Source organism: Rattus norvegicus, chromosome 9 (assembly GCF_036323735.1).
Source record: "Rattus norvegicus strain BN/NHsdMcwi chromosome 9, GRCr8, whole genome shotgun sequence".
In the NCBI taxonomy this organism is placed as follows: domain Eukaryota; kingdom Metazoa; phylum Chordata; class Mammalia; order Rodentia; family Muridae; genus Rattus; species Rattus norvegicus.
This window is the reverse complement of record NC_086027.1, coordinates 11365574-11388198: the sequence shown is the minus strand read 5'-3', so window position 1 is coordinate 11388198 and position 22625 is coordinate 11365574. Positions and strand designations below refer to the sequence as shown.

Sequence of the window (22625 nt, the reverse complement as noted above, 5' to 3'; positions counted from 1 at the left end):
GTAGTTTTCAAGGAGGAGAGCCTGGTGGAAATGCCAAAGAAATGGTTCTCATTGTCATTTGTGGTGGCTTTTGTTCTTCCTCCCCTCATGTCCCTGTATATGAAGATGGTGACTTCATGCTTCATAGATCTTGGGTAACTACAGAGCCTGTGTATCAGCATGTCAGTCCTGTCTTATTTGAGTGCTCCTGGAAGTTCATAACTGGGCCTTACAACCTGAAGCTGGTTAGAAGAGCAAGGATGTGGAAAAGGTTTCTCAAAGGCTGAGGGTTGGCATGAGAGACTTGAGACTTCAAGAACAAAGTTATCCATATGTACCCCCAATTCTCACCAAGAAAGGTGCATTGCTGTGCTGACCTGCATCTTAGGGAGCATGCGGGGAGGCCAGTTCATGACATGCAGTTTTGTCCAGTCATTATCTAACTTAGTCCTTTAAGCCTAGGTCTCTCAACAAACATGAAGCTTCCTTTTTTTGTGCTGGCCAGCAGTCTTTGCATCATTCGTCCTGTTCCAAGTGGAGCCCCCTCTCTTATTTGTCTCAACACATTCTTAAACCATTCAGCTATTTTAAAAATAAGGATTAGATTTCTTCACTTTACCTGGACAGAGGTATCCCCCGGGAAGATTCTGGTTTGTCTTATTGGCTTCAGCATGATCTTGCATGGAATCCTAGAGTGCATCCCTCTGCTGACATTGCTTTGCTGACTATATCATGGGCACTCCATTCTTTCAGGATAGATTCCCTCTCAATATTGTACACAGTGCTGCATTTCAGAAAATTCACTGTATGTTATTTATTTAGCCTTTTTCTGACTGACATTGAGGTTGTTTTAATATCACAGGAACTCTAATGTGATGAAATGTTCCTGGGAACTGACCGTGAGTTACTGTCTTCTCTGAGGCTTCCAAAGTCTTCTATGAAGAAAACAGGGTAGTTTTAGTGAGGGGCCTATGATGAGTCAGCATAGAGCTCGATGGAGTCTTTTCCTAGAAATCTCTCTCTTGGGGATTTGATGTTGTGTTGTTTAGGCTATCTGTGCAGAACATGTCACTTACTTGTCAGACCAGCAAGTATCTGCATAGAAAGGTTTCCTGAAGTGGAAATGAGTACAGGCCAGGGCAGCACAGCCTGCTTGAGTCTAAGAGACTTGTACACAGCATTGTTCCCACTAATTCCTCACTCAACAGGAAATGTGCTGCATAAGAGCAAAGTTTTCATTTGTGCATGCGAGTATCTGTGTATGTCTGTGTGTCTGTGTGTGTGTTTGTGTGTGTGTGTTTGGTGTGTGTGTGGGTATATGTGTGTGTGTGTGTGTGTGTGTGTGTGTTTGCAGTAGTGAACGTGTGTTTCCCTCTATTTCCAAGTTTCATGAGAAAAGTACTCTAAGCGTTCACTTTACATCCATGAAACATGAAATAGAGCTGCCCAGTCATTTGGCATCTCCATCTAGCTCTGTGCGGCTAAAGGACGCTTAAATTACTAATTTATTCTGTTTCCAAAAATTTCAAAACAGAATTATCTTGTGAAGTCTGGGGGAGGAGTGGAAATATGTTCAAGTGTGTCGTTTTTCACAGGGGTAACAAATGGTACAGGCCTAGAGCTTGCAGGTCCCTTTTTGTTATGGTGTAGAAGCAGGACAATAAAATCCTTTAGAAATGCAACCCCCAAAAAGAGGACACAAAAACACCTGTAAAGTTAGATTTTCAAGTGATTAGGGGCAAAACTACTGATCTGCATTGAAATCCTTTGGAGCACATCAAAGGAAAGGAGTACTGGGAGGTAAGGGCAAGGCTTCTCTAGAAAAATCCATGAGTTTATTCTGCTTCTCTGTTCTTTGTGAATTGTGAAAGCCCACTGGAAGGTTGTGTCACTCACTGTGTCTTCTCCAAGGTTGCTTTCCACATTGCTTGCTACCATTTCTTCCGAGCTACCTTGGCACACTACAACTTCCCCTGGGAGTTTGGCTTGGATTTTATTCATTGAGAATTTGAGTTGCTTGGAATTGTATCGTCATCCAGAAAAAGTCACATAGCTATGCTGTGGTGCAAGAACAGGGCAGTTTCAGGAGCCCCTTTAGGTGCACAGATAATCCAAAGCACTCCCCTATGTTATCTGTGTAGCATTCTGCAAGTGCTGTCAATCAACATCATTTTCTCTCAGTTAATTTCAGCCAATGGAGTCAGGAGAAATGATGAGCTTCAAATGGGTCTGACAGTGTAAGAACAGGTAGCCCTATGAGAAGCCATGTTCAGAAAGTGGAACAGAAGTTTTAGTTAACCCAGTGATTCCACAACAAGGAGTAGGTATTGCCATTGCAACTAGGGAGCATCAGTGTTGTAGTGGTCCCAGAGTAACCTTGAAGGAGAATCTATCCAGACGTCCATCAGCCAAGGAGTAAAAGTGTACCATACGGTGGAGCCCTTCCATAGATTCTGATTCAGTGTGAGATAATCCATGCAAGCTGTTACTTACTTATTCAATTATCTGTGGAACAATCCCATTACGGGGAGAAAATTTGTTGATTTGGATCCTGGTTATGGAGATTTCCTATGATTCTAGCTTTGGGCATGAAGTCACTCAGGCTATGGTAAAGACAGCTCCGATTAGAAGAAGCTGCACACTTTGGGGAAAGTCTGAAAGAGTGAACAAGAACAAGAGTCTAGTTCACCACCAACATATGATCCTTTGCTGAGCAACAAGACAGCCTTTGGGACTTGCTAAGCCAGATTGTTAATGGGGAAAGAACCCTGAGTCTATGACGGTTTATGGGAGGACAGCACATCACTGACTGAGCTGTCTATAGGCTCTGGCCACTATGTACATATCCCACTCAACATTTGTTTTTATGCCTCCAGCGAATCCTGGGGAATCTTTACATTAAGCATTAATGTTCAGGTAGGAACACAGGCTGGAATAAGCCATTTGAATATCCTTCCCTATATAAATACCCTTTTTGGGTGAATGACCTTTTTGGGTGGATTTCAGCCTCAGGCAGCTAAGGAGCTACTCAGAGTATAGTTCTGGTACAGTTCATGTGAATTTTGCCCATGAAACAATATATATGATCCTCTGGATTTCTTGCTATGTTCTACTCCTTTCTTCCTGTGATCTCTCCGGAAAGATCTGAGGACATTTTCTCTTCTGTCCTCTCACAAATTGCCTTACACTAGCCATAGACTTACATGGGTGCTGTTCTGTTTCTACATCACAATCACATTTAATGTCCATGTGTACGCTGGGAAGATTTAATGGAGCACATTCTCAGTGATTACAAATTCTGTGCGGTGAGCATGAATTTGAAGTGAGATGGCTTCTCTGTGTATTTGCAGATACAGTGGTTACAAATGGAAACTAGACGGGTTCCTTCAGTGCTAACATAATCAGAAATTTCATCTCAATTCTGGGCATGTTCTCCAGAAGGAATCCACATGGTATTCTAGGTTGCTCAAACCTCTCTTGAACTCAGATTCATACATAGCTACAATGTTATTATTCAATGTCATATACCTGGACCAGTGGGGAAAAATGCTCATTTTTCTCTTAATCCCAGTACAGTGCATAGTCCACAGTTCAAATTCTAGCAGTTTGAAAAGCTGAGATATAAATCTCCAGCAGAAACTCGAACATGACACAGACCAGGACAAGATCTCCCTTGGAGAGAAGAGCTACAGGAGGAGAACTAAGTGTGCACAGCAAATACACCACTATTGCATCTCATCTGTAATGTCCATAGCAATTGTGGACTGCATTTTCCTCCTTTAGTTTGATTTCTTTGGATTGAATACGCTATATTTTCACCTCAGCTCTCTCCAGCAAGTGTGCACTTTTTGAGGGACTCAGAGAAGTGCTGATGCACATCAATCAAGAGCTGCTGATCATCCAGAAAGACTGTGCACGTGTAAATTTGTACTTGTCCTGATGGGTCATCCAGAAGAGTTTCATGGAGATCAGTTCACAACATTGGAAAGACTTTGTGACAAAGTCTGTAATATCATTTATACTCAGTATTGGTATGCTTTTTCCTTAATGCCCCCACTCCAACAAAATAGACCTACTTCCATTCCTCTTGAAAAGATTATTACCATCAGTAACTGCTGGTCTACTATGTCTCCAAGGCAAGCCACAGGCTATAAGTCTATTCTGCAAAAGGAGCAGCAAAAAATGCTTAGTGCAATTCCTCTATTTAAAGTTTGGTTAATTTTTAATTGTTTTGGTTATTTGGTTTTCCTTCTATTCATTTGAAGATTTGTTATTTATCTGTTGTTGTTGTTTTGTTCATTTGCTTTTCTATTTTGATAAGGATATAGACTGTATATATTGACTACCTGCATCTGGTTACTATCAAGTAAATTGGATGTATTCTGGTCAATAAAGGAGTAATCTCAAACTCTTCACTCTTAAGAACCTTCTTTATTGATCATTAGTGTCAACATCTGAAGTCCCACAGCTATCAGGGAGGGATGGATCTCTGCATTCTCATGGGGACTGGGCATCAAATCACTTCCCAGTCAGTCTGAGATTCACAGGCATTTATACAGTCACTGTGCACTGTGTTTCCAACTCTGAATTTCAACTTCATCATGCATACATTACCCACTGTGTATGCTTGCTGTCAAATATATAGTTACCTCTAAATTATACTCTGTCGATGAGAGTTTTGACCAAATTAATAGGATAAACATTAATTTTTCTGTAATACCTCCCAGGACATATAAACATGGTATAAGGGTGTTTAAAGCCATTGGGAAGCCTGCACCCAAATCCCGGGGCAGAAAATGCTGAACACCCAGGAATGCAGATAATCCTGAGACCACAGGACAGAAAGCCACTTCTGACCAGCTCTGCCCACATCTCTGGCCCAATATTAATCTGCATGCTGCCTCTGGACACAGGAATAGAGGAGCAGTCAGTGGCAGGAACCTGCTTGGTTCAGCCTGGGCCCAGAATCTACCTGGGCCCCAAGCATATTTGAAGAAAACCATAGGCATACAATTCTCTGTTTCCTCACTGTGGCTTTTTTTGATTCGAAGCTCAAAATACCATTTTGTTGTTATTGATTTTTAGTTGGCTATTTTTCATTTCGAATTCAAATGTTATTCCTTCATTGTTCTCCAGAAATAAGTCCGAATACCATCGCCCTCCCCCTCTTCTATAAGGTATTCCCTTCACCAGCCATCCACTTTCCCAGCCTAGGCAGGACCAAGGGCTGTTCATTCCATTTGTGCCCAAGGAGACCATCCTCTGATACACATGCAGATGGGGCCATGGCACAGTCCCTGTATAGTGATTGGTACTGGTTTAGTCTCTTGGAACTCTGCTTGGCAGGCATGGTTGTTCTTATGGGGTTGCAAGTCCCTTCAGCTCTTTCAATCTTTCTGTAATTCCTCCAACTGAGTTCTCAGTTCAATGGTTTGCTGCTAGCATTCACCACTGTATTTGACATGATCTGGCTGTGCCTCTCAGGAGACATCTCTATCCAGTTCCTGTCAGCCTGCACTTCTTAGCTTCATCCACCTTATCTAGTTTGGAGGCTGTATGTGTATAGGCCACTCGTGGGGTAGACTCTGAATGGCCATTACTCCAGGCTCTGTTCTAAATTTTGCCTCCCTATCCCTTCAATAGGGATTCTTCTTCTCCTTTAAAGGAAGGAGTGAAGAATCAGCATTTTGGTCATACTTCCTGATTTTCATTTGGTCTGTGAATCTTGGAGAATTTGAGCATTTGGGCTAATATCCACTTGTCAATGAGTGCATACCATGTGTGTGTTTCTGTGATTGGGTTAACTCACTCAGGATGACATGTCTTAGTTCATTCTCTTTGCCTATGAAATTCATGAAGTCATTGTTTTTGATATCTCTGTAGTACTTCATTGTGTAGATGTACCACACTTTCTGTTTCCATTCCTCTGTTGAAGGGCATCTGGGATCTTTTCATTTTCTGACTATTATAAATAAGGCTGCTATGAACATAGTGGAGGGTGTGCATTGTTGTATGTTGGAGCATCTTTTGGGTATATGTGCAAGAGAGGTATAGCTGGGCCTCAGCTAGTGCAATGTCTAATTTTCTGAGGAACCTCCAGACTGATATCCAGAATGGTTGTACCAGTCTGCAATCTCACCAACAATGGAGGAGTGTTCCTCTTTCTCACATCCCTGCAACCATCTTCTATAGCCTGAGTGTTTGATCTTAGCCATTCAGAGTGGTGTGAGGTGGAATCTCAGGGTTGTTTTGATTTGCATTTCCCACATAACTAAAGATGTTGAACATTTCTTTTGGTGCTTCTCAGCCACTCCATATTCCTCAGCTATGAATTCTTTGTTTAGCTCTGAACTGCAATTTTTAATAGGGTTATTAGTCTCCCTGCAGTCCAACTTCATGAGTTCTTGTATATTTTGGATATTAGCCCTCTATCAGTTGTAGGATTGGTAAAGGTCTTTTCCCAATCTGTTGGTTGCCGTTTTGTCCTAACCACAGTGTCCTTTGTCTTACAGAAGCTTTGTAGCTTTATGAGGTCCCATTTGTCTATTCTTGATCTTAGAGCATAAGCCATTCGTGTTTTGTTCAGGAAATTTTTTCCAGTGTCCATGAGTTCAAGATTCTTCCCCGCTTTTGCTTCTATTAATTTGAGTGTATCTGGTTTGATGTAGAGGTCCTTGATCCACCTGGAATTAAGCTTTACACAGGGCAATAAGAAGAGGATGATTTGTACTCCTCCATATGCTGACCTCCATTTGAACCAGCACCCTTTGGTAAAAAATGCTATCCTTTTTCCACTGGTTGCTTTTGTCTCCTTTGTCAAAAATCAAGTAACAATAGGTGTGCTGGTTCATTTCTGGGTCTGCATTTCTATTCCACTGGTCTATCTTCCTGTCTCTGTACCAATACCATACAGTTTTATCAGTAATGCTCTGTAAACTGCTTGAGTTCAGGGATGGTGATTCCCAGGGAAGTCCTTTTATTGTTGAGGTAAGTTTTAGCTATCCTGCGTTACTTGTTATTCCAAATGAATTTGCAAATTGTTCTGTCTAACCCTATGAAGAATTGGAATCGATTTTGATGGAGATTGCATTGCAACTGTAGGTCACTTTGGAAAAATGGCCATTTTTACTATCTTCATACTGCCAAGCCATGAACATGGGAGATCTTTCCATTTTCTGAGATCTTCTTCAATTTCTTTCTTCATATCATGAAGTTCTTGTCACAGAGATCTTTCACTTGTTTGATAAAAGTCACACTGAGGTATTTTTATATGATTTGGGACTATTATGAAAGGTGTCATTTCCCTAATTTCATTCTCAGCTTGTTTATCTTTTGTGTAGAGGAAGGCTACTGATTTGTTTGAGTTAATTTTATACCCAGCCACTTTGCTGAAGTTGTTTATCAGGCTTAGGAGTTCTCTGTTGTAACTTTTGGGGTGTCCCATGTATACTACCCTATCCTCTGCAACACTGATATTTTGACTTCTTCCTTTCCAATCTGTATCCCTTTGACCTCCCTTTGTTGTCTGAGTTCTGGCTAATGCTGGGGACAACATACAATGGAGACATCTCAGTAGCCCTCAGTAGCTTTTTGTAACAACTGGTTGTTTCCATTTCTCCAAACCTTAGCCCTGGACAAGGGCTGTATAGATTTCATTTGTGTGTGACTGCCTATCAATTGGCCTTGGTGTGCACAATTGTTGTATTATATCTGACTTTCCTACTTCTTTCTCCTTCTGCTCTGGTGAATTCTGTGAAACTAGATGTTCCTTGATGTTATGATTCTTAGACAATTGGAAATTGATGCATAGGGGCACAGCACAGCACAGCCCTAGAGGCCCAGGCGCATACTCTGTGTTCTCATCTTGGAAAAAATGTAATAACTGCAGAATTGTAGTTCCAGATTAGGGTTTGACTTCCAAAGACAGCTTGAGGAAAATAAGAGAAAATGAATTAGAGCCAACATTGGGACCCTAGGAAAGGAAAAAGTTATTGAAGTTAGGAAATAAGTTTTACATAATATTATAGACTGGTTAAGGAAGTATAGAATATATAAAATAATATACTAGTAAACTAGTCTAACTACTGGAACCCTTATGAGAGTCATTGTGTGCAAGGAACAGAACGCTAGTGGAATTAGTGTGCTAAGGGTTACCTGATTCTTTCTGGCCACTGCCTGGCAGTTTTGCCTATGTCATTTATCAGTAGAGTGTCACAGGAAAATGCAATTACCTGGTCTCGGAGCTTTGGACTCTGAAGTATAAAACTAAAGAGTTAAAGTTTAAATAATGATAAGTTTACAATTATTATTATTATATTGGCCACAGGCCTGGGTATAGGGCAAGCCTGAAACTTTGGGGAACAGTTGTAATTCTTACTTCTTGGTGAGATGTAGTCATTCTTTGCATTTGATTTGGCAATGATTATAAAATGTCTTTTTTCTACCTGCTTTTGGATTATTAATAAAGGACTGGGGCAAGAGAAAGGCTACAGAACATGTGAAGAGTAAATGAGAGAGAGCATGAGGGAGTGAATGAGAGAGTACATGACAGAGCTAATGTAAGAACAAATGTGAGAGTGAATGAGAGAGCATGAGACGAGCATGTGAAGAGTGAGTGGAGAGAGAATGTGATAGTGAATGAGGGAGCTAATGAGAGAGCGAGTCTGAGAACAAACTTGAGAGCCAGGGAGAGAGCATGAGGAGAGCATGTGAGAATGAGTGAGGAGAGAATGTGAGGTGTGTATGAAGAGCGTGTGTGAGTGGAGTGACAGGAGAGTGCATGTGGTGTGTGTGAGATATGTATGAGGTATGTATGAAGATTGTGTGTGCGTGACAGGAGAGTGCATGTGGTATGTGTGAGATATGTATGAGGTGTGTATGAAAATTGTGTGTGAGTGACAGGAGAGTGCATGTGGTGTGTGTGAGATATGTGTGAGGTGTGTATGAAGACTGTGTGTGTGCGTGACAGGAGAGTGCATGTGGTGTGTGTGAAATATGTACGAGGTGTGTATGAAGAGTGTGTGTGAGAATGAAAGGGTAATGAACAGACGTGTGCATGATTGTGGGAGTTTGAGAAAAGAAAACTGCAATAAAAAAAGCAGAGTGCACAAAAGAATGCAGCGTGTGTGCAGCCTCAAGCTGAGAGAGAGAGAGAGAGAGAGAGAGAGAGAGAGAGAGAGAGAGAGAGAATGACTTTAAGCCTTGAAGTTGCCTATCAGTTTGTACCCAAAGAGAAGTCTGTGGATATGTATTATGTGCCTTCCAGATAACCCTGCTTCCAGGTGAGAACTCTGATCCTGTGAGAGGGCCAGGAAAGGCTGACAGAATGGCTGCTCCCCTGAGGGAAAAAGGATAAAACTTTTAGGTCTATGACCTCCTAATTTATCTTTTCACCTGTAGACTTATTATTCAAATTTTCTTACTGGGATACAAGTATGGTCCTGGTGAACGTCTTGTCTCATGGATGCTCAATCAGTTCTTTGTTGTCACAGACTGTTGTCAATAAATAAGCAAATAAATAAAAAGAATTTAAAACACTTGAAATTAATATGAACACAACCACATCTTTAGTAACAATTGATTTTTTTATTGCAGATAATTCATATAATCCATTCACAAAATGTTATATAGTGTCATATGGGAACTCAATTTCATCGTAAACAAACCTGCTTTTCTCTTTTCATTGGTTGCTCTTAGTTAACATTTTCATACACATATATAATTTATTGTGATTATTCTCTCCCCCCACATCGTCTTATCCCCTCCCCTATGACTTAAACTTATACAGTCTTCTAAATTTAGGCTTTTCAAATTTAGGATTTCTCTTTTATTTATTATACATTCCTTTACTTTTCCATCTACATTTTATGATATCTTAATAAGAAGCCCATTCTGTCATTAGCATTATCTCAGTGTTTGGTAGGAGACATTCACATTCTTCAGTAGCTTGTCATCAGTGCAGGAAATGACATCGAGGTCTCTCTCTCTCTCTCTCTCTCTCTCTCTCTCTGTCTCTCTGTCTCTGTCTCTGTCTCTACTGGCACTGGCTCTCTGTCTCTGTCTCCCTCTCTGTCTTTCTCTGTCTCTTCTGTCTCTCCGTCTCTTCTGTCTCTCTGTCTCTCTCTGGCGCTGGCTCTCTGTCTCTGTCACCCTCTCCATCTTTCTCTGTCTTTCTGGCTCTCTGTCTCTTCTGTCTCTTCTGTCTCTCTATCTCTCTGTCTCTCTCTCCATCCCCTCCCCAATTGTTTTGTTTTCTAATAAAAGGTCTCACACTTTAGTCTAGCCTTGAACTCAAGGCAATCCACCTACCTCAGCCTTGTGGGTGTTGGGATTCCAGGCATACACCATCTTGCCCAGTGAATTTTGTGACTCTCGTACATCCCTTTACCATTTCTGAATTATTTTTAATATTGCTGTGACCCTTTTCTAGCTTCTAGATATAGATACATTAACTGATTAGAAGGTTTTATTTTTAAATATTTATTTATGTACATGAGCACTCTGTTTGCCAGTGTGCCTGAATGTCAGAAGAGAGCTTCAGACAGAAGAGGGCATTGGATCCCACTTCAGATAGTTGTGGGTCACAATGTGGTTGCTGGGAATTGTACTTGGGAGCAATGGAGAAGCAGCGCTCTTAACCACCAAGCCATCTCTCCAGCCTGATAAAAAAGATTTTAAGGGGCTGGGGATTTAGCTCAGTGGTAGAGCGCTTACCTAGGAAGTGCAAGGCCCTGGGTTCGGTCCCCAGCTCCGGAAAAAAAAGAACCAAAAAAAAAAAAAAGATTTTAAATTTCATTCTTTTCGTGTTTGTTTGCATCTTTCTTCTTGAGAACACTGTAATGGAATGTCCAAATGGTAATTAGTGGCGGTTGGTAGAAGGAGCCATATGTGTGATGCTGCCATATGTGTGAGGGGCTGGCAACAAGGTGCAGACCCAAGACCATGGCCCTGTGCCCTGAGGCTGCCTGCAGGATGTGGGCTCTCAGCCCCATCAGGATGCCTTCAGGTGAGGACAGCAGGTGGTGGCTTGTGCCCTGCTGAGCCAGCCTAGGAGAGTGGCAACCACAATCGCCCTGACCAATTCTCCAGCCTGGGGCACCTGGAAGCTCCAGCTGTGATGCCCGCGGGTTTTTCGTGGTGGACCTGGAGGCCTGAAGAAGCCGCCCTCACATCCACAGAGCCTTGAGAGTGGACTGACGCGCCTGGTTGGAGCCCTGAGTTCCGGACCATGCGCTTCCCGGTGTCGCGCCTCCGGGTGTTGCCTGCACAGCGGAGTGGGCACACGTGTCCTTCCCACCCCGCCGTTCGCCCACGCCCGAGCCGGGCTTCAGGGCACGCGGAGCTCGTGGGTGAGCGCGGGGCCTGAGGGGACCGGGCGCCCGCGTTATATTTGGCGCCGGCAGCAGCGCGTGTGCCTGGGCGAGTTTTCCTTCCGCCGGTGCCGGCAGCCGGGGCGCCTCCGCCCAAGCTGACTCCTCTCTCTCCCTCTCCGACCCCCGCAGGCCCCAGAGGTGATTCTGCCTGCACGATGTCCTCCTTCCTGGAGGCGAGCTCTTACCAGGCGCCACATCGGGAGCAAAAAGAGAAAGAAAAAAAGAAAAGAAAAAGCAGAAGAAGCGGCCAGGGAAGGGGGCCTTAGCGGCGTTGGGCATCATCTCGGCCACGGGAGGGCGCCCTATGACAGCGGCGGGTTTCCAACAGAGACTACAGCCTCGCAGTGTCCAAGGAAGAAGCCCATGCCAGCCCTGCCAGGGGACCTTGAGGCATGGAGCTCGCGGGGACCCCTAGCCCGACCTCCGGTCTGGTCCCCAGGAACAGCAAGCAGCAAGCAGCAAGCAGGGCGGGCTGCAGCCCCAGAGCAGCAGAATCAAGGTAGGTAGGAGACCCGCGTCCCTCCCTGGACTGCTTCTGCCCCCCCCCCCCACCTGGTCCCCCTGTCCTGGGAAAGCAGTGGCAAAAGGAGGCAATGCAAAGTGAGCCCATTGGGTAGGGGGTGGGAGGGTTCAGGGATGTATGGAGAACTGAAGCAGGGATTGGAAAGCCTATGGCATTGGGAAAGAGTGTAGAGGTGCTCTGGAGTGTGCATGAGAGCTGTGCTCTGACATCCCCAGAGCAACTTGGGGCTGTCACCTCTCTCCAGATTGACTTAGAATTAAATGACCTGTACCTGCCAGGGCAGGACAGGCTTTTCAGAGGCAGCTTAGCCTGGTGGCACACTCCCTGTAATGTTTCTATTGTATGTTAAAGGATGGGGATCTTGGGAATATATTTTCTTAAAACCTCAGGCAATTTATGCAGATTACAGTTCTGCATAATTTAATTCTTTCCTGCCTGCTATGAGCAGACCTTCAGATCAGCAAGTTCCTTTGGAACGGTTTTGCTTGTTTTTGTTTATTTTCCATGGTGCTGATTAGAAAGCCATGAATTGTTCTGTGAATTTTAAATTTCAAGAGGTGACACCCAGAGTTGATGGTCATTTCCTTCAAACACTGCAGTATAGTTGCAGCATAAAAACATACTTCTTGTGACAAGAAGTGGAAAAAGAAAGTTGATGAGCTAAGAAAAGAGGAGCCTTGAGCCAGATCAACCATTTGGCTTCCTCAAATATGGAGCAAGCATGTTATGTGGCTTTTTCAGAATCGAGGGGGTTTTTAGGATTGGGCAGTGAGTGCTGTGTGGTGCTAACCCGTCCCTTTTGTGGCTGACAACCCTTAGGAGAAGATCAGAATGTGCCAATAGCACAGAGTTGGCACTGGTGGTATTTGAACTCAGAAGTGCTCAGGAACTGTGAAAGTTTCTCTGTTATCACCCTGGAGCCATCTAGTGAAATAGACCACTGTGATGCTGTTTAAGAGGCCATTGTGAGGGCTGGAGAGATGGCTCAGTGGGTAAGAGCACCAAGTGTTCTTCCAGAGGTCCTGAGTTCAAATGCCAGCGACCACATGGTGGCTCACAACCATCTGTAATGAGCACTGATGCCCTCTTCTGGTGTGTCTGAAAACAGATGCATTGTCTCACATATAAATAAATAAATCTTACAAAAGATTGTCATCTACTGCAGTTTCTATGTGGACAGGGCACAGTTGAAGGGTTTAAAGATCAAGTACATTGCCTGTCTTTAAAGATCAAGTGTATCACCTAACTTTTAAACCAAGAAATGTAGTGTCTTTTTTGCTGCTTGTGTAGCTTTTAGTGATGTATCTTTTCTCCTAGTACGTCCTTTGTTTCCATAATAGTTGTTTTCAAGTATATATGATTTTCGCTCCTATTTGCAGAGCTATTCAATATTTTCATTGGTTAAATATTTGTGGTGAATTTACATTGTGATATCAGTAAAATGCTATGTGAAAATTTTAGAGAATACTCCGTTTTGGGTAATTTTAATAACCTTTCCCCTCAAGTGGTGGCCTGTTTTCACATTGAAAAGACTGGAATTCATTACCATCCATAGCAGGATTGATAGGGAAGCAAAATGGACAGCGACAGTGTTGTTCTCTTTGACAGTTGTGGGATCCAAGAAAGAAGTGTGACTTGCTTTTTGTGACTTACAAAATCAAGACTGAGTATCATTACTGTAGAAGCCCATGGAAAAAATGATGAAGTTTTCAGAAATCACCAGTTAAAGAAATGGTGGTTTTGTTTATATTGAATTCTGAGTTTCAAAGTTATGTTTCATTTTTCTTTATTCCTTAATGAGGCTTTTTATTAAGTTTTATTCACAATTAAACCCTTAGATGCACAGTGCTAGGATTGTAGTAGGTGCTCAATAAATCACTGACCATTGGGGAGGAGGAATGATAAGAAATATGTATTTTCTGTAAGTTCTGTTAGTCTTGGGAACAGGTGGTTTTAGGTTTATCAGTCATAGCTTGGTATCTTGTCCCACATAAGACAACTTGACAGAACCCCCTTTCTGGCCATTATGTTCAACTTATTTTTCTCTTAATCATTCTTGAAAATCATGGAAGTAGTGTGGAAAATTGATTGTACCTGCAGTATAGCAAAAGAGGCCAGTCTAGATAGGTAAGCAGTTAAGTTTCTCCATGAGGTGATTTCTTAAAACATCTAGACTTTAGGAATTTAGTGTTGTGTTTTCTAAAGATACATCGTACAGCATACAGATAACATCGTAATAGAATAAAGGAATCTTTTGATTTAGCACCAAATTCCATAAAGTAATGACTACTGCACAGCTCTCTTGGCCATATGAATAGCAGAAATTATAATTCACTTTTTTAAAGAAATAATGAAAGTACTTAATCTTAAGCAAAGCCCATGGGAACAGTTTGCTGTGGTGTTTCTCTTTGGTTTCTTGTGCTCTTTCTAGAGGACGACTTTAAGAAGTCAGTGCAGTCAGGTGGTCATGGTGGTCAGGCAGTCATGAGCAGATGGTTAAGCGATGTGCTAGGGCCCCATAGGCCAGTGAGCCCAACCGAAGAGCAGAGGCTAGCCAGTGAGCCTGACTGAAGATCAGCGGCTAGGCAGTGAGCCTGACTGAAGAGCAGAGGCTAGCCAGTGAGACTGTCTGAAGAGCAGAGGCTAGGCAGTGAGCCTGACTGAAGAGCAGAGGCTAGGCATTGAGCCTGACTGAAGAGCAGAGGCTAGGCAGTGAGCCTGACTGAAGAGCAGAGGCTAGCCAGTGTGCCAGGCTGAAGAGCAGAGGCTAGCCAGTGAGCCTGACTGAAGAGCAGAGGCTAGCCAGTGAGCCTGTCTGAAGAGCAGACGCTAGCCAGTGAGCCTGACTGAAGAGCAAAGGCTAGCCAGTGAGCCAGGCTGAAGAGCAGAGGCTAGCCAGTGAGCCAGGCTGAAGAGCAGAGGCTAGCCAGTGAGCCTGACTGAAGAGCAGAGGCTAGCCAGTGAGCCAGGCTGAAGAGCAGAGGCTAGCCAGTGAGCCAGGCTGAAGAGCAGAGGCTAGCCATTGAGCCTGACTGAAGAACAGAGGCTAGCCAGTGAGCCTGACTGAAGAGCAGAGGCTAGCCAGTGAGCCTGACTGAAGAGCAGAGACTAGCCAGTGAGCCTAACTGAAGAGCAGAGTCTAGCCAGTGAGCCTGACTGAAGAGCACAGGCTAGCCAGTGAGCCAGGCTGAAGGCTGAAGAGCAGTGAGTTTAAATTTTATTTCTAAGTTCTTCAGTTTTCCTAAAAGTTTCTACAAAAGTTTGCCTCCATAAAGTTTGACTTTAAAGGTTCTCCTTGCTCTCTTCTTCTTATCTCCTTTCCTCTTGCTCTTATCACAGGATAATTTCCTTACTCTCAATGCCTTACTCTCAACGCTATGCCTTTACTTCTAAGTTCTTCTTGAGTTCTGTTCTCTTCAGTTCAGTTCTGTCTAAAAAGCTTTCTCTCTCTTTGTCCTCAGCATTTGTATATCTTTCTGAACACAGCATCACATGGTGAAAAGTTCACCTCAAGTTTGCACAGGAATTCAAATCATAAGTTGGATAATCAGTTTACGACAGAGAATGTTTACATGCATATCCATGAAGAGTAATCATCAGGATAAACTGTCACCATCTGTCACTGGCTCTGCATGTTCATGGAGAGTTAAAAGCTGTAATTTTTATGAGAAAAGAATAAGTGAAATTGCCTATAGGCAAATCCAGTCAGTTATTTATGTTCAGTCCTTGCACCTATAGTAATGATTAGCTCTCTTTTTATGAACCTTGGTTAATTGGTTTATACCTTCTTAGGATGGGCTCTAATTTGTAGGTGCCTCCTTGGTATTGCAGAAGCAATTCACTCATGACACTTTAAGAAAAGAAGAGATTTCAATGCAATTTTGATTACCAGAGAAAACATAATAGCAGTCCTATTATAAAAGCTTAAAATTACTAATCTAATTTTAGGAATTCTTATAGAACCATCATTAGGAATTAAGAAATCAACTATTTGTCTACACATCATCATGCCAAGACAATACATGTTCGTTGCTCTGTGGTGATCTGCTCAAAAGAGTGGGGTAAAGAGCATGACAAATACAGAAGCAGATACTTGCAGCCAATCATTTAGCTGAAAACAGGGCCCCAAATGGGGAAGTAAGAGAAAGGATTGAGGGAGCTGAAGGGGGTTACAGCCACATAAGACCAACAGTAAGAAACACCCAGAGCTCCCAGGGCCTAAACCACCATCCAAAGAGTACACATGGACAGATGTGAGGAGCTGTCCGCGGAGCTGTCCTCACAGATGTGAGGAGCTGTCCTCACAAACTCCATTACAAGATGGCACCGGCATCTGGCAGAACGCACCTAGTAAAAAGGGCAATACGCAGGCGCCTGGTAACTTCCCTACTCAAAGGGACACGTACATTTTGGTAGGTCATCTGGCATAATTGGCAGCGACCAGTCAGAGAGTGACACGTCCTAGGCAAGGATAGTTTCCTATATAAGGGACGGTTATTCCTCACTTGGCGTCTCCGCATTGTAAGCTTATGCTCTCCCTCTCAAGACGTATTAAAGCTTTTCTGCAGTAGGATCCTGTGTGTGCCGCGTCGTTCCTGCTGGCGAGACGTAGCGCGGGACATCTGGTGCCAAAAACCCGGGAAAGACCTTGCCATCGTCAGCACCTTCGGAGATCCCTTGGCGACAAGGAGGATTCAGAACTGCAGGTAGATACGTTCGGAGAGGCAGCCCTCTCTTGGACTTTGGTCTGGGGTTGTCACCGCCTTGGGAAGGATTTGTTGAGGCTATAGTATTTGTCCTGGGAGCCACCCTACTCTTTATGTTCTGTTTTCACCGTTTTCGCTGTTAAAAGGACGATCACAGCAGCTGAAGGCGCGTCTCAGTCTCTCGTATATAAGTGAGCTTCGCGCAGCTCCCTTTTACCTTCGATTTTGACTGTTGAGGAGCAAGGACGCGATAAGGCCGACGTAGATAAGCGGCACCGTCCGGGGAGGTGCATGTAAGACTCCCGTACATAAGAGAGCAGCGTGTCCGTCTCTACCCTTTCACCTCACGCCTTGTCAGACGGACGTAGATAAGCCGCCAGCGTTCCTGGCCCATCATGGGATCCTCACAGGCTGTGGTCACGGCCTTGGAAACAGTGTTAAAGCAGAGCAACATCAAAATTGGAGGAGGAACACTTAAAAACTTTGTGAAGGAGGTGGAGAGGGTGGCGCCTTGGTTTGCCTGTTCAGGCTCGTTTACGATTGCCTCATGGAACAAACTTGGAAAAGACCTTGACAGAAAATTGGCGGAAGAGGATCTGCGCCTAGGGACCAAAGCTATATGGAAGCTGGTTAAGAATTGTTTAAAGGATGAAACGTGTAAGGCAGCAGTAATAGAAGGACAGGCCACTCTCGAGGTAGTCTGGGAAAGTCTGTCAGAAACCGAACGTAGTGAGAGGTTGGGCGCGTGCAAGAAAAAAGACGTCCTAAGAAAGAAAAAGGGCCCTCCCGGTAAGTCCGCAGACAAGGGAGCGTTGAAATTTTCAGATTCCAGCACTTCCTCCTCTACACATAAACCAGGAGGGGGAGCCAGCCTATACCCTGTGAAAGAGCTAGAAGCGCTGAACCTCGACAGTTCTGAAAGCTCTGAAAATAAAACCTTAGACTCAGAGGAGGAGGCCAAGCTAGTGCTGTTAGTATTCTTGAAACCGCCGGTATAATTAAAACCACTAGTAAGGTGGCAGATATTTTCCGAAAAATCCAAATTATCCTATTAAATAGAAGATTCCCTGTATACATTATTCATATACGGGCCCATTCTGGACTCTCTGGCCCAATGAGTTCAGAGAATGATTTGGCTGACAAAGCCACAAAAATGATAGCTGTGGCCCTGGCCTCTCCTTTAGAGGCCGCTAAAGCCTTTCATGGCAATTTCCATGTCACCTCAGAAACTTTACACCGCCGCTTCTCTATAACTAGAAAAGAGGCACGGGATATAGTCACCCAATGCCAGCAGTGCTGCCAGTTCCTCCCAGTTCCTCACATCGGGGTCAACCCGAGAGGAATACAGCCATTGCAAATCTGGCAAATGGATGTTACTCATAATTCTACTTTTGGAAAATTACAGTATGTGCATGTATCTATAGACACATGTTCTGGCATTCTACATGCCACCCCACTTACAGGAGAAAAAACAACACATGTCATTCAGCACTGCCTTGAAGCATGGAGTGCTTGGGGAAAGCCAAGATGTGTAAAAACTGACAATGGCCCTGCCTATACATCTCAAAAATTCCGTCAGTTTTGTGCTCAGATGCAAGTTACCCACCTGACGGGCCTGCCCTACAACCCTCAAGGACAGGGAATCATAGAGCGTGCTCATCGGACGCTCAAATCATATTTAATAAAACAAAGAAGGGGAATTATGATAGAACTCCCCCCAACACCCCGAGTGGCCACTGCTCTGGCCCTTTTTACCTTAAATTTTTTAAATCTTGATGAAGCTGGACAAACAGCGGCTGAGCGACATTGCTCAGAGCCCAAGAGGACAAAAGAATTAGTCAAATGGAAGGATGTATTAACAAATGAATGGAAAGGCCCGGATCCTGTTTTAATAAGATCCAGAGGAGCTGTCTGTGTTTTTCCACAGGACAATGAAAATCCCATATGGATCCCAGGACGACTTACTCGGAGCATCACAGCAAGTGATCAAGAAGGGACTGGGACTCCTGCCCCTCCTCACTCTTCTTCCATGGATGCCAGCAACGGTGCAGGGCGAGCTACGATGGGGAATAATGTCAACCTTTCCACTCCCGATGCCGGTGATGTACCACTAACAGGGATTTAGGGTTGGCCTATTTACCTAAGGATCCACAGGTTGAACGACAAAAAAAAAAAAAAAAAAAAAGAAAATAGGACTATTCCCTTAAGGGCAGCCTTTGTTTTGGCATATTCAACAAAACATCTTTTGATCTCCCTTGCATTATGTTATATAATCAATCTTCTGCTTGGTTAAGGGAGGCCACATGGGGAACTGGTGAGGAGGACATTGTGGCTAACGCCACAGTTCTCTATGGTGGTGGCCTTACATTGCGTTAATGGTAGCTGCACTGATCTTACGCCCATGGCGATGCTACTTGGAGGAAAGGGCGAAAAGGGACGGTTGTCATTTTCCTGGACGGGGAACATCAAACCTGCTGCCTCTGTCTGGACAGCTACTCATATCGCAGTAGTTACCCGCATGCCTCGCTTTATCCCGATACCTGTTGATGCCCCGGGGACCATGACCTTATTTAGAGGAAAAAGAGATTTTGGTACTTCTGCTATTATTGCTGGCATTATTGCTACGACAGCAGTCGCTGCCTCGGTTACTGCCTCGGCATTGGCCTTGTCAAATTCAGTACAGACAACCCAAACTATCAATGATTTATTGGCCACCATCTCTGTGGCTCGGGACAGACAGGCCTCAGCCAATACTCAGATATAGGGAGGCCTTATGCTTGTCAACCAACGTATAGATCTGGTCCGAGAGCAATTAGACATTCTATGGCAACTGGCCCAGCTTGGCTGTGAGCAAAAACTCCCAGGCCTTTGTGTCACCTCCATATAATATGACAAATTTACCTGAGCTGCTAATCTGTCTAAGAGTCTTTCACAGCATCTGTTACAGAACTGGACCTCGGAGTTTGAACAGACACTTCGGGAGCTGAGAGCGACCATCATTCAAGTAAATTCTACCCGACTGGACCTGTCTTTGACGGAGGGATTGTCGTCCTGGATCACCTCAGCAGTCTCTTATTTCAAGGAATGGGTGGGAGTAGGACTTTTTGGAGTGATCCTCTGCTGTGGATTAGTGTTACTCCTCTGGTTGCTTTGCAAATTGAGATCTCAAACAAGAAAGGACAAAGTAGTGATCGCCCAGGCGCTTGTAGCCCTTGAACAAGGAGCGTCAGCCGATATCTGGTTGACCATGCTCAAGCAACAGGTCGCCGGCTGGACAGCTCTTGCACTCCTAGAACCTCGGTTCATTGCACAGGATTAGAGTGTCCGGCTTGAGCAGCCCATGAGGGGTGACTTAGCATCGCACAGGGAAGTTCTACCAAATATGCTCCCTGGAAGGCATGTCATATTACATGAGGGTTTCTGCCCCAGTTTTCCCTCCCTCGAAAAATGGCAGTGTGACGGGTCGGGAGTGCCCTGGGTCCCAACAACAGCCTAAGGGTATCTCTCTTGTACAGGTTCGCCAACTTTGTACGAGGATATGACCTCTGTCTTCACCCTCCTATATCTGGGTGTCCTGTTTGCTTAAAAAAAAAACAGAAAAGGGGGAGATGTGAGGAGCTGTCCGAGGAGCTGTCCTCACAGATGTGAGGAGCTGTCCGAGGAGCTGTCCTCACAAACTCCATTACAAGATGGCACCGGCATCTGGCAGAACGCACCTAGTAAAAAGGGCAATACGCAGGCGCCTGGTAACTTCCCTACTCAAAGGGACACATACGTTTTGGTACGTCATCTGGCATAATTGGCAGCGACCAGTCAGAGAGTGACACGTCCTAGGCGAGGATAGTTTCCTATATAAGGGACGGTTATTCCTCACTCTCCGTCTCCGCGTTGTAAGCTTATGCTCTCCCTCTCAAGACGCATTAAAGCTTTTCTGTAGTAGGATCCTGTGTGTGCCGCATCGTTCCTGCTGGCGAGACGAAGCGCGGGACATACATATTTCTATGCTATACTGTGTAGAATACAATTCTATTATATGTCAACATATACAGTTTGCTCAATATGATTTCTGTGAATGTTATCAGTCATGGGGAAATATTAAGAGCCTGAAGAAACATGCACAATATTTGCAGAATGCACATAAAATAGGAGATGGTATATAAGCAAAAATGTGAATTACATCACTTACAGCTTTCATATCGAATGCAATTTAAAATGTTTAATAGATTAAAAATATTTAAATCATCTTTACCCACGTTCTTGTCTTTTTTCAACATGTGTCTCCTGGATAATTTTAATTATATATGCTGCTCAAGATCCTTTTGAAAACAGTAACCTAATGCCTTAAAAGTGTTTCTGATATTTCTATTCACTTGATCACTGTTCAATAATTGTACCAAGTTGATAGCTGTAATTTTTTCTCACTTTAAGAATGTAACTTTCATGTGTGAGTATACACTTTTGATCCTAACTCTTTGGAGGCATAGGCAGGTAGATCTCTTTTTTGAAGTCAACATAGGAAAACCCTATCTTAAAAATCAATCAATAAATAAGCAAATAAATAGAAAGAATTTTAAATATTTGAAATTAATATGAACACAACCACATCTTTAATAACAATTGATTTTTTATTGCTGATAATTCATATAATCAATTTACAAAATGTTACATAGTGTCATATGGGAACTCAATTTCATCGTAAAATAAACCTGCTTTTCTCTTTTCATTGGTTGCTCTTAGTTAACATTTTCATATACATATATAATTTATTCTGATTATTCTCTCCCCCACATCGTCCCATTCCCTCCCCTATGACTTAAAAATATACAGTCTTCTAAATTTAGGTTTTCGATGTCTGATTTCTCTTTTATTTATTACACATTCCTTTACTTTTCCATCTACAGTTTATGATATCTTAATAAGAAACCCATTCTGTCATTAGCATTATCTCAGTGCTTGGTAGGAGACATTGACATTCTTCAGTAGCTTGTCATCAGTGCAAGAAATGACATCGAGGTCTCTCTCTGTTTCTGTCTCTCTCTGTTTCTGTCTCTCTCTGTCTCTGTCTCTGTCTCCCTCTCTGTCTCTTCTGTCTCTCTATCTCTCTGTCTCTCTGTCTCTCTCTGTCTCTCTGTCTCTCTGTCTCTCTCTCCATCTCCTCCCTAATTGTTTTGTTTTCTAATATAAGGTCTCACACTTTAGTCTAGCCTTGAAGTCAAGGCAATCCACCTACCTCAGCCTTGTGAGTGTTGGGATTCCAGGCATACACCATGTTGCCCAGTGAATTTTGTGACTCTCGTACATCCCTTTACTATTTCTGAGTTATTTTTAATATTGCTGTGACCCTTTTCTAGCTTCTAGATGTAGATACATTAACTGATTAGAAGGTTTTATTTTTAAAGATTTATTTATTAATGTACATGAGCACTCTGTTTGAGAGTGTGCCTGCCATGTCAGAAGAGAGCTTCAGACAGAAGAGGGCATTGGATCCCACTACAGATAGTTGTAGGTCACAATGTGGTTGCTGGAAATTGAACTTGGGAGCACTGGAGAAGCAGCACTCTTAACCACCAAGCCATCTCTCCAGCCTGATAAAAAAGTTTTTAAATTTCATTCTTTTTGTGTTTGTTTGCAATCTTTCTTCTTGAGAACACTGTGAAGGAATGTCCAAATGGTAATTATTGGCGGTTGGTAGAAGGAGCCATATGTGTGATGCTGCCACATGTGTGAGGGGCTGGCAACAAGGTGCAGACCCAAGACCCCAGCCCCGTGCCCTGAGGCTTGCCTGTTGGACCTGTGCTCTGAAGCACCATCAGGATGCCTTCAGGTGAGGAAAGGTGGTGGTGGCTTGCGCCCTGCTGAGCCAGCCTAGGATAGTGGCAACCACAATGACAATGTCCAAGCTGCAAGCCTGGGGCAGCTCGAAGCTCCAGAGGTGATGGCCTTGGGTAAGTCACTGTATGCCTGGGGGCCCGCAGAAGCCTCCCTGGGCCTTCGCAGAGCCCTGAGGGAGGACTGACGGGCCTGGGCCAGCACCATGCAACTCCC

General features: G+C 43.7%; 1 protein-coding gene across 2 annotated transcripts in view; it reads left to right on the top strand.

The window, feature by feature from the left end:
* LOC134480481 (uncharacterized) overlaps positions 1-20828 on the top strand; it is a 38001-nt gene extending 17173 nt beyond the window's left edge. Inside the window, exons 4-6 of one of the 2 annotated variants that reach the window (XM_063267972.1) lie at positions 11481-11850; positions 16443-16580; positions 18508-20828. In XM_063267972.1, the coding sequence (XP_063124042.1) occupies positions 11481-11850; positions 16443-16486 (414 nt within the window). In that variant the 3' untranslated portion in view covers positions 16487-16580; positions 18508-20828. Of the gene's footprint in view, positions 1-3598; positions 4388-11480; positions 11851-16442; positions 16581-18507 lie in introns of those variants that run through there. The other variant, XM_063267973.1, reaches the window with a different exon arrangement.
* Positions 20829-22625: the final 1797 nt, after the last annotated feature.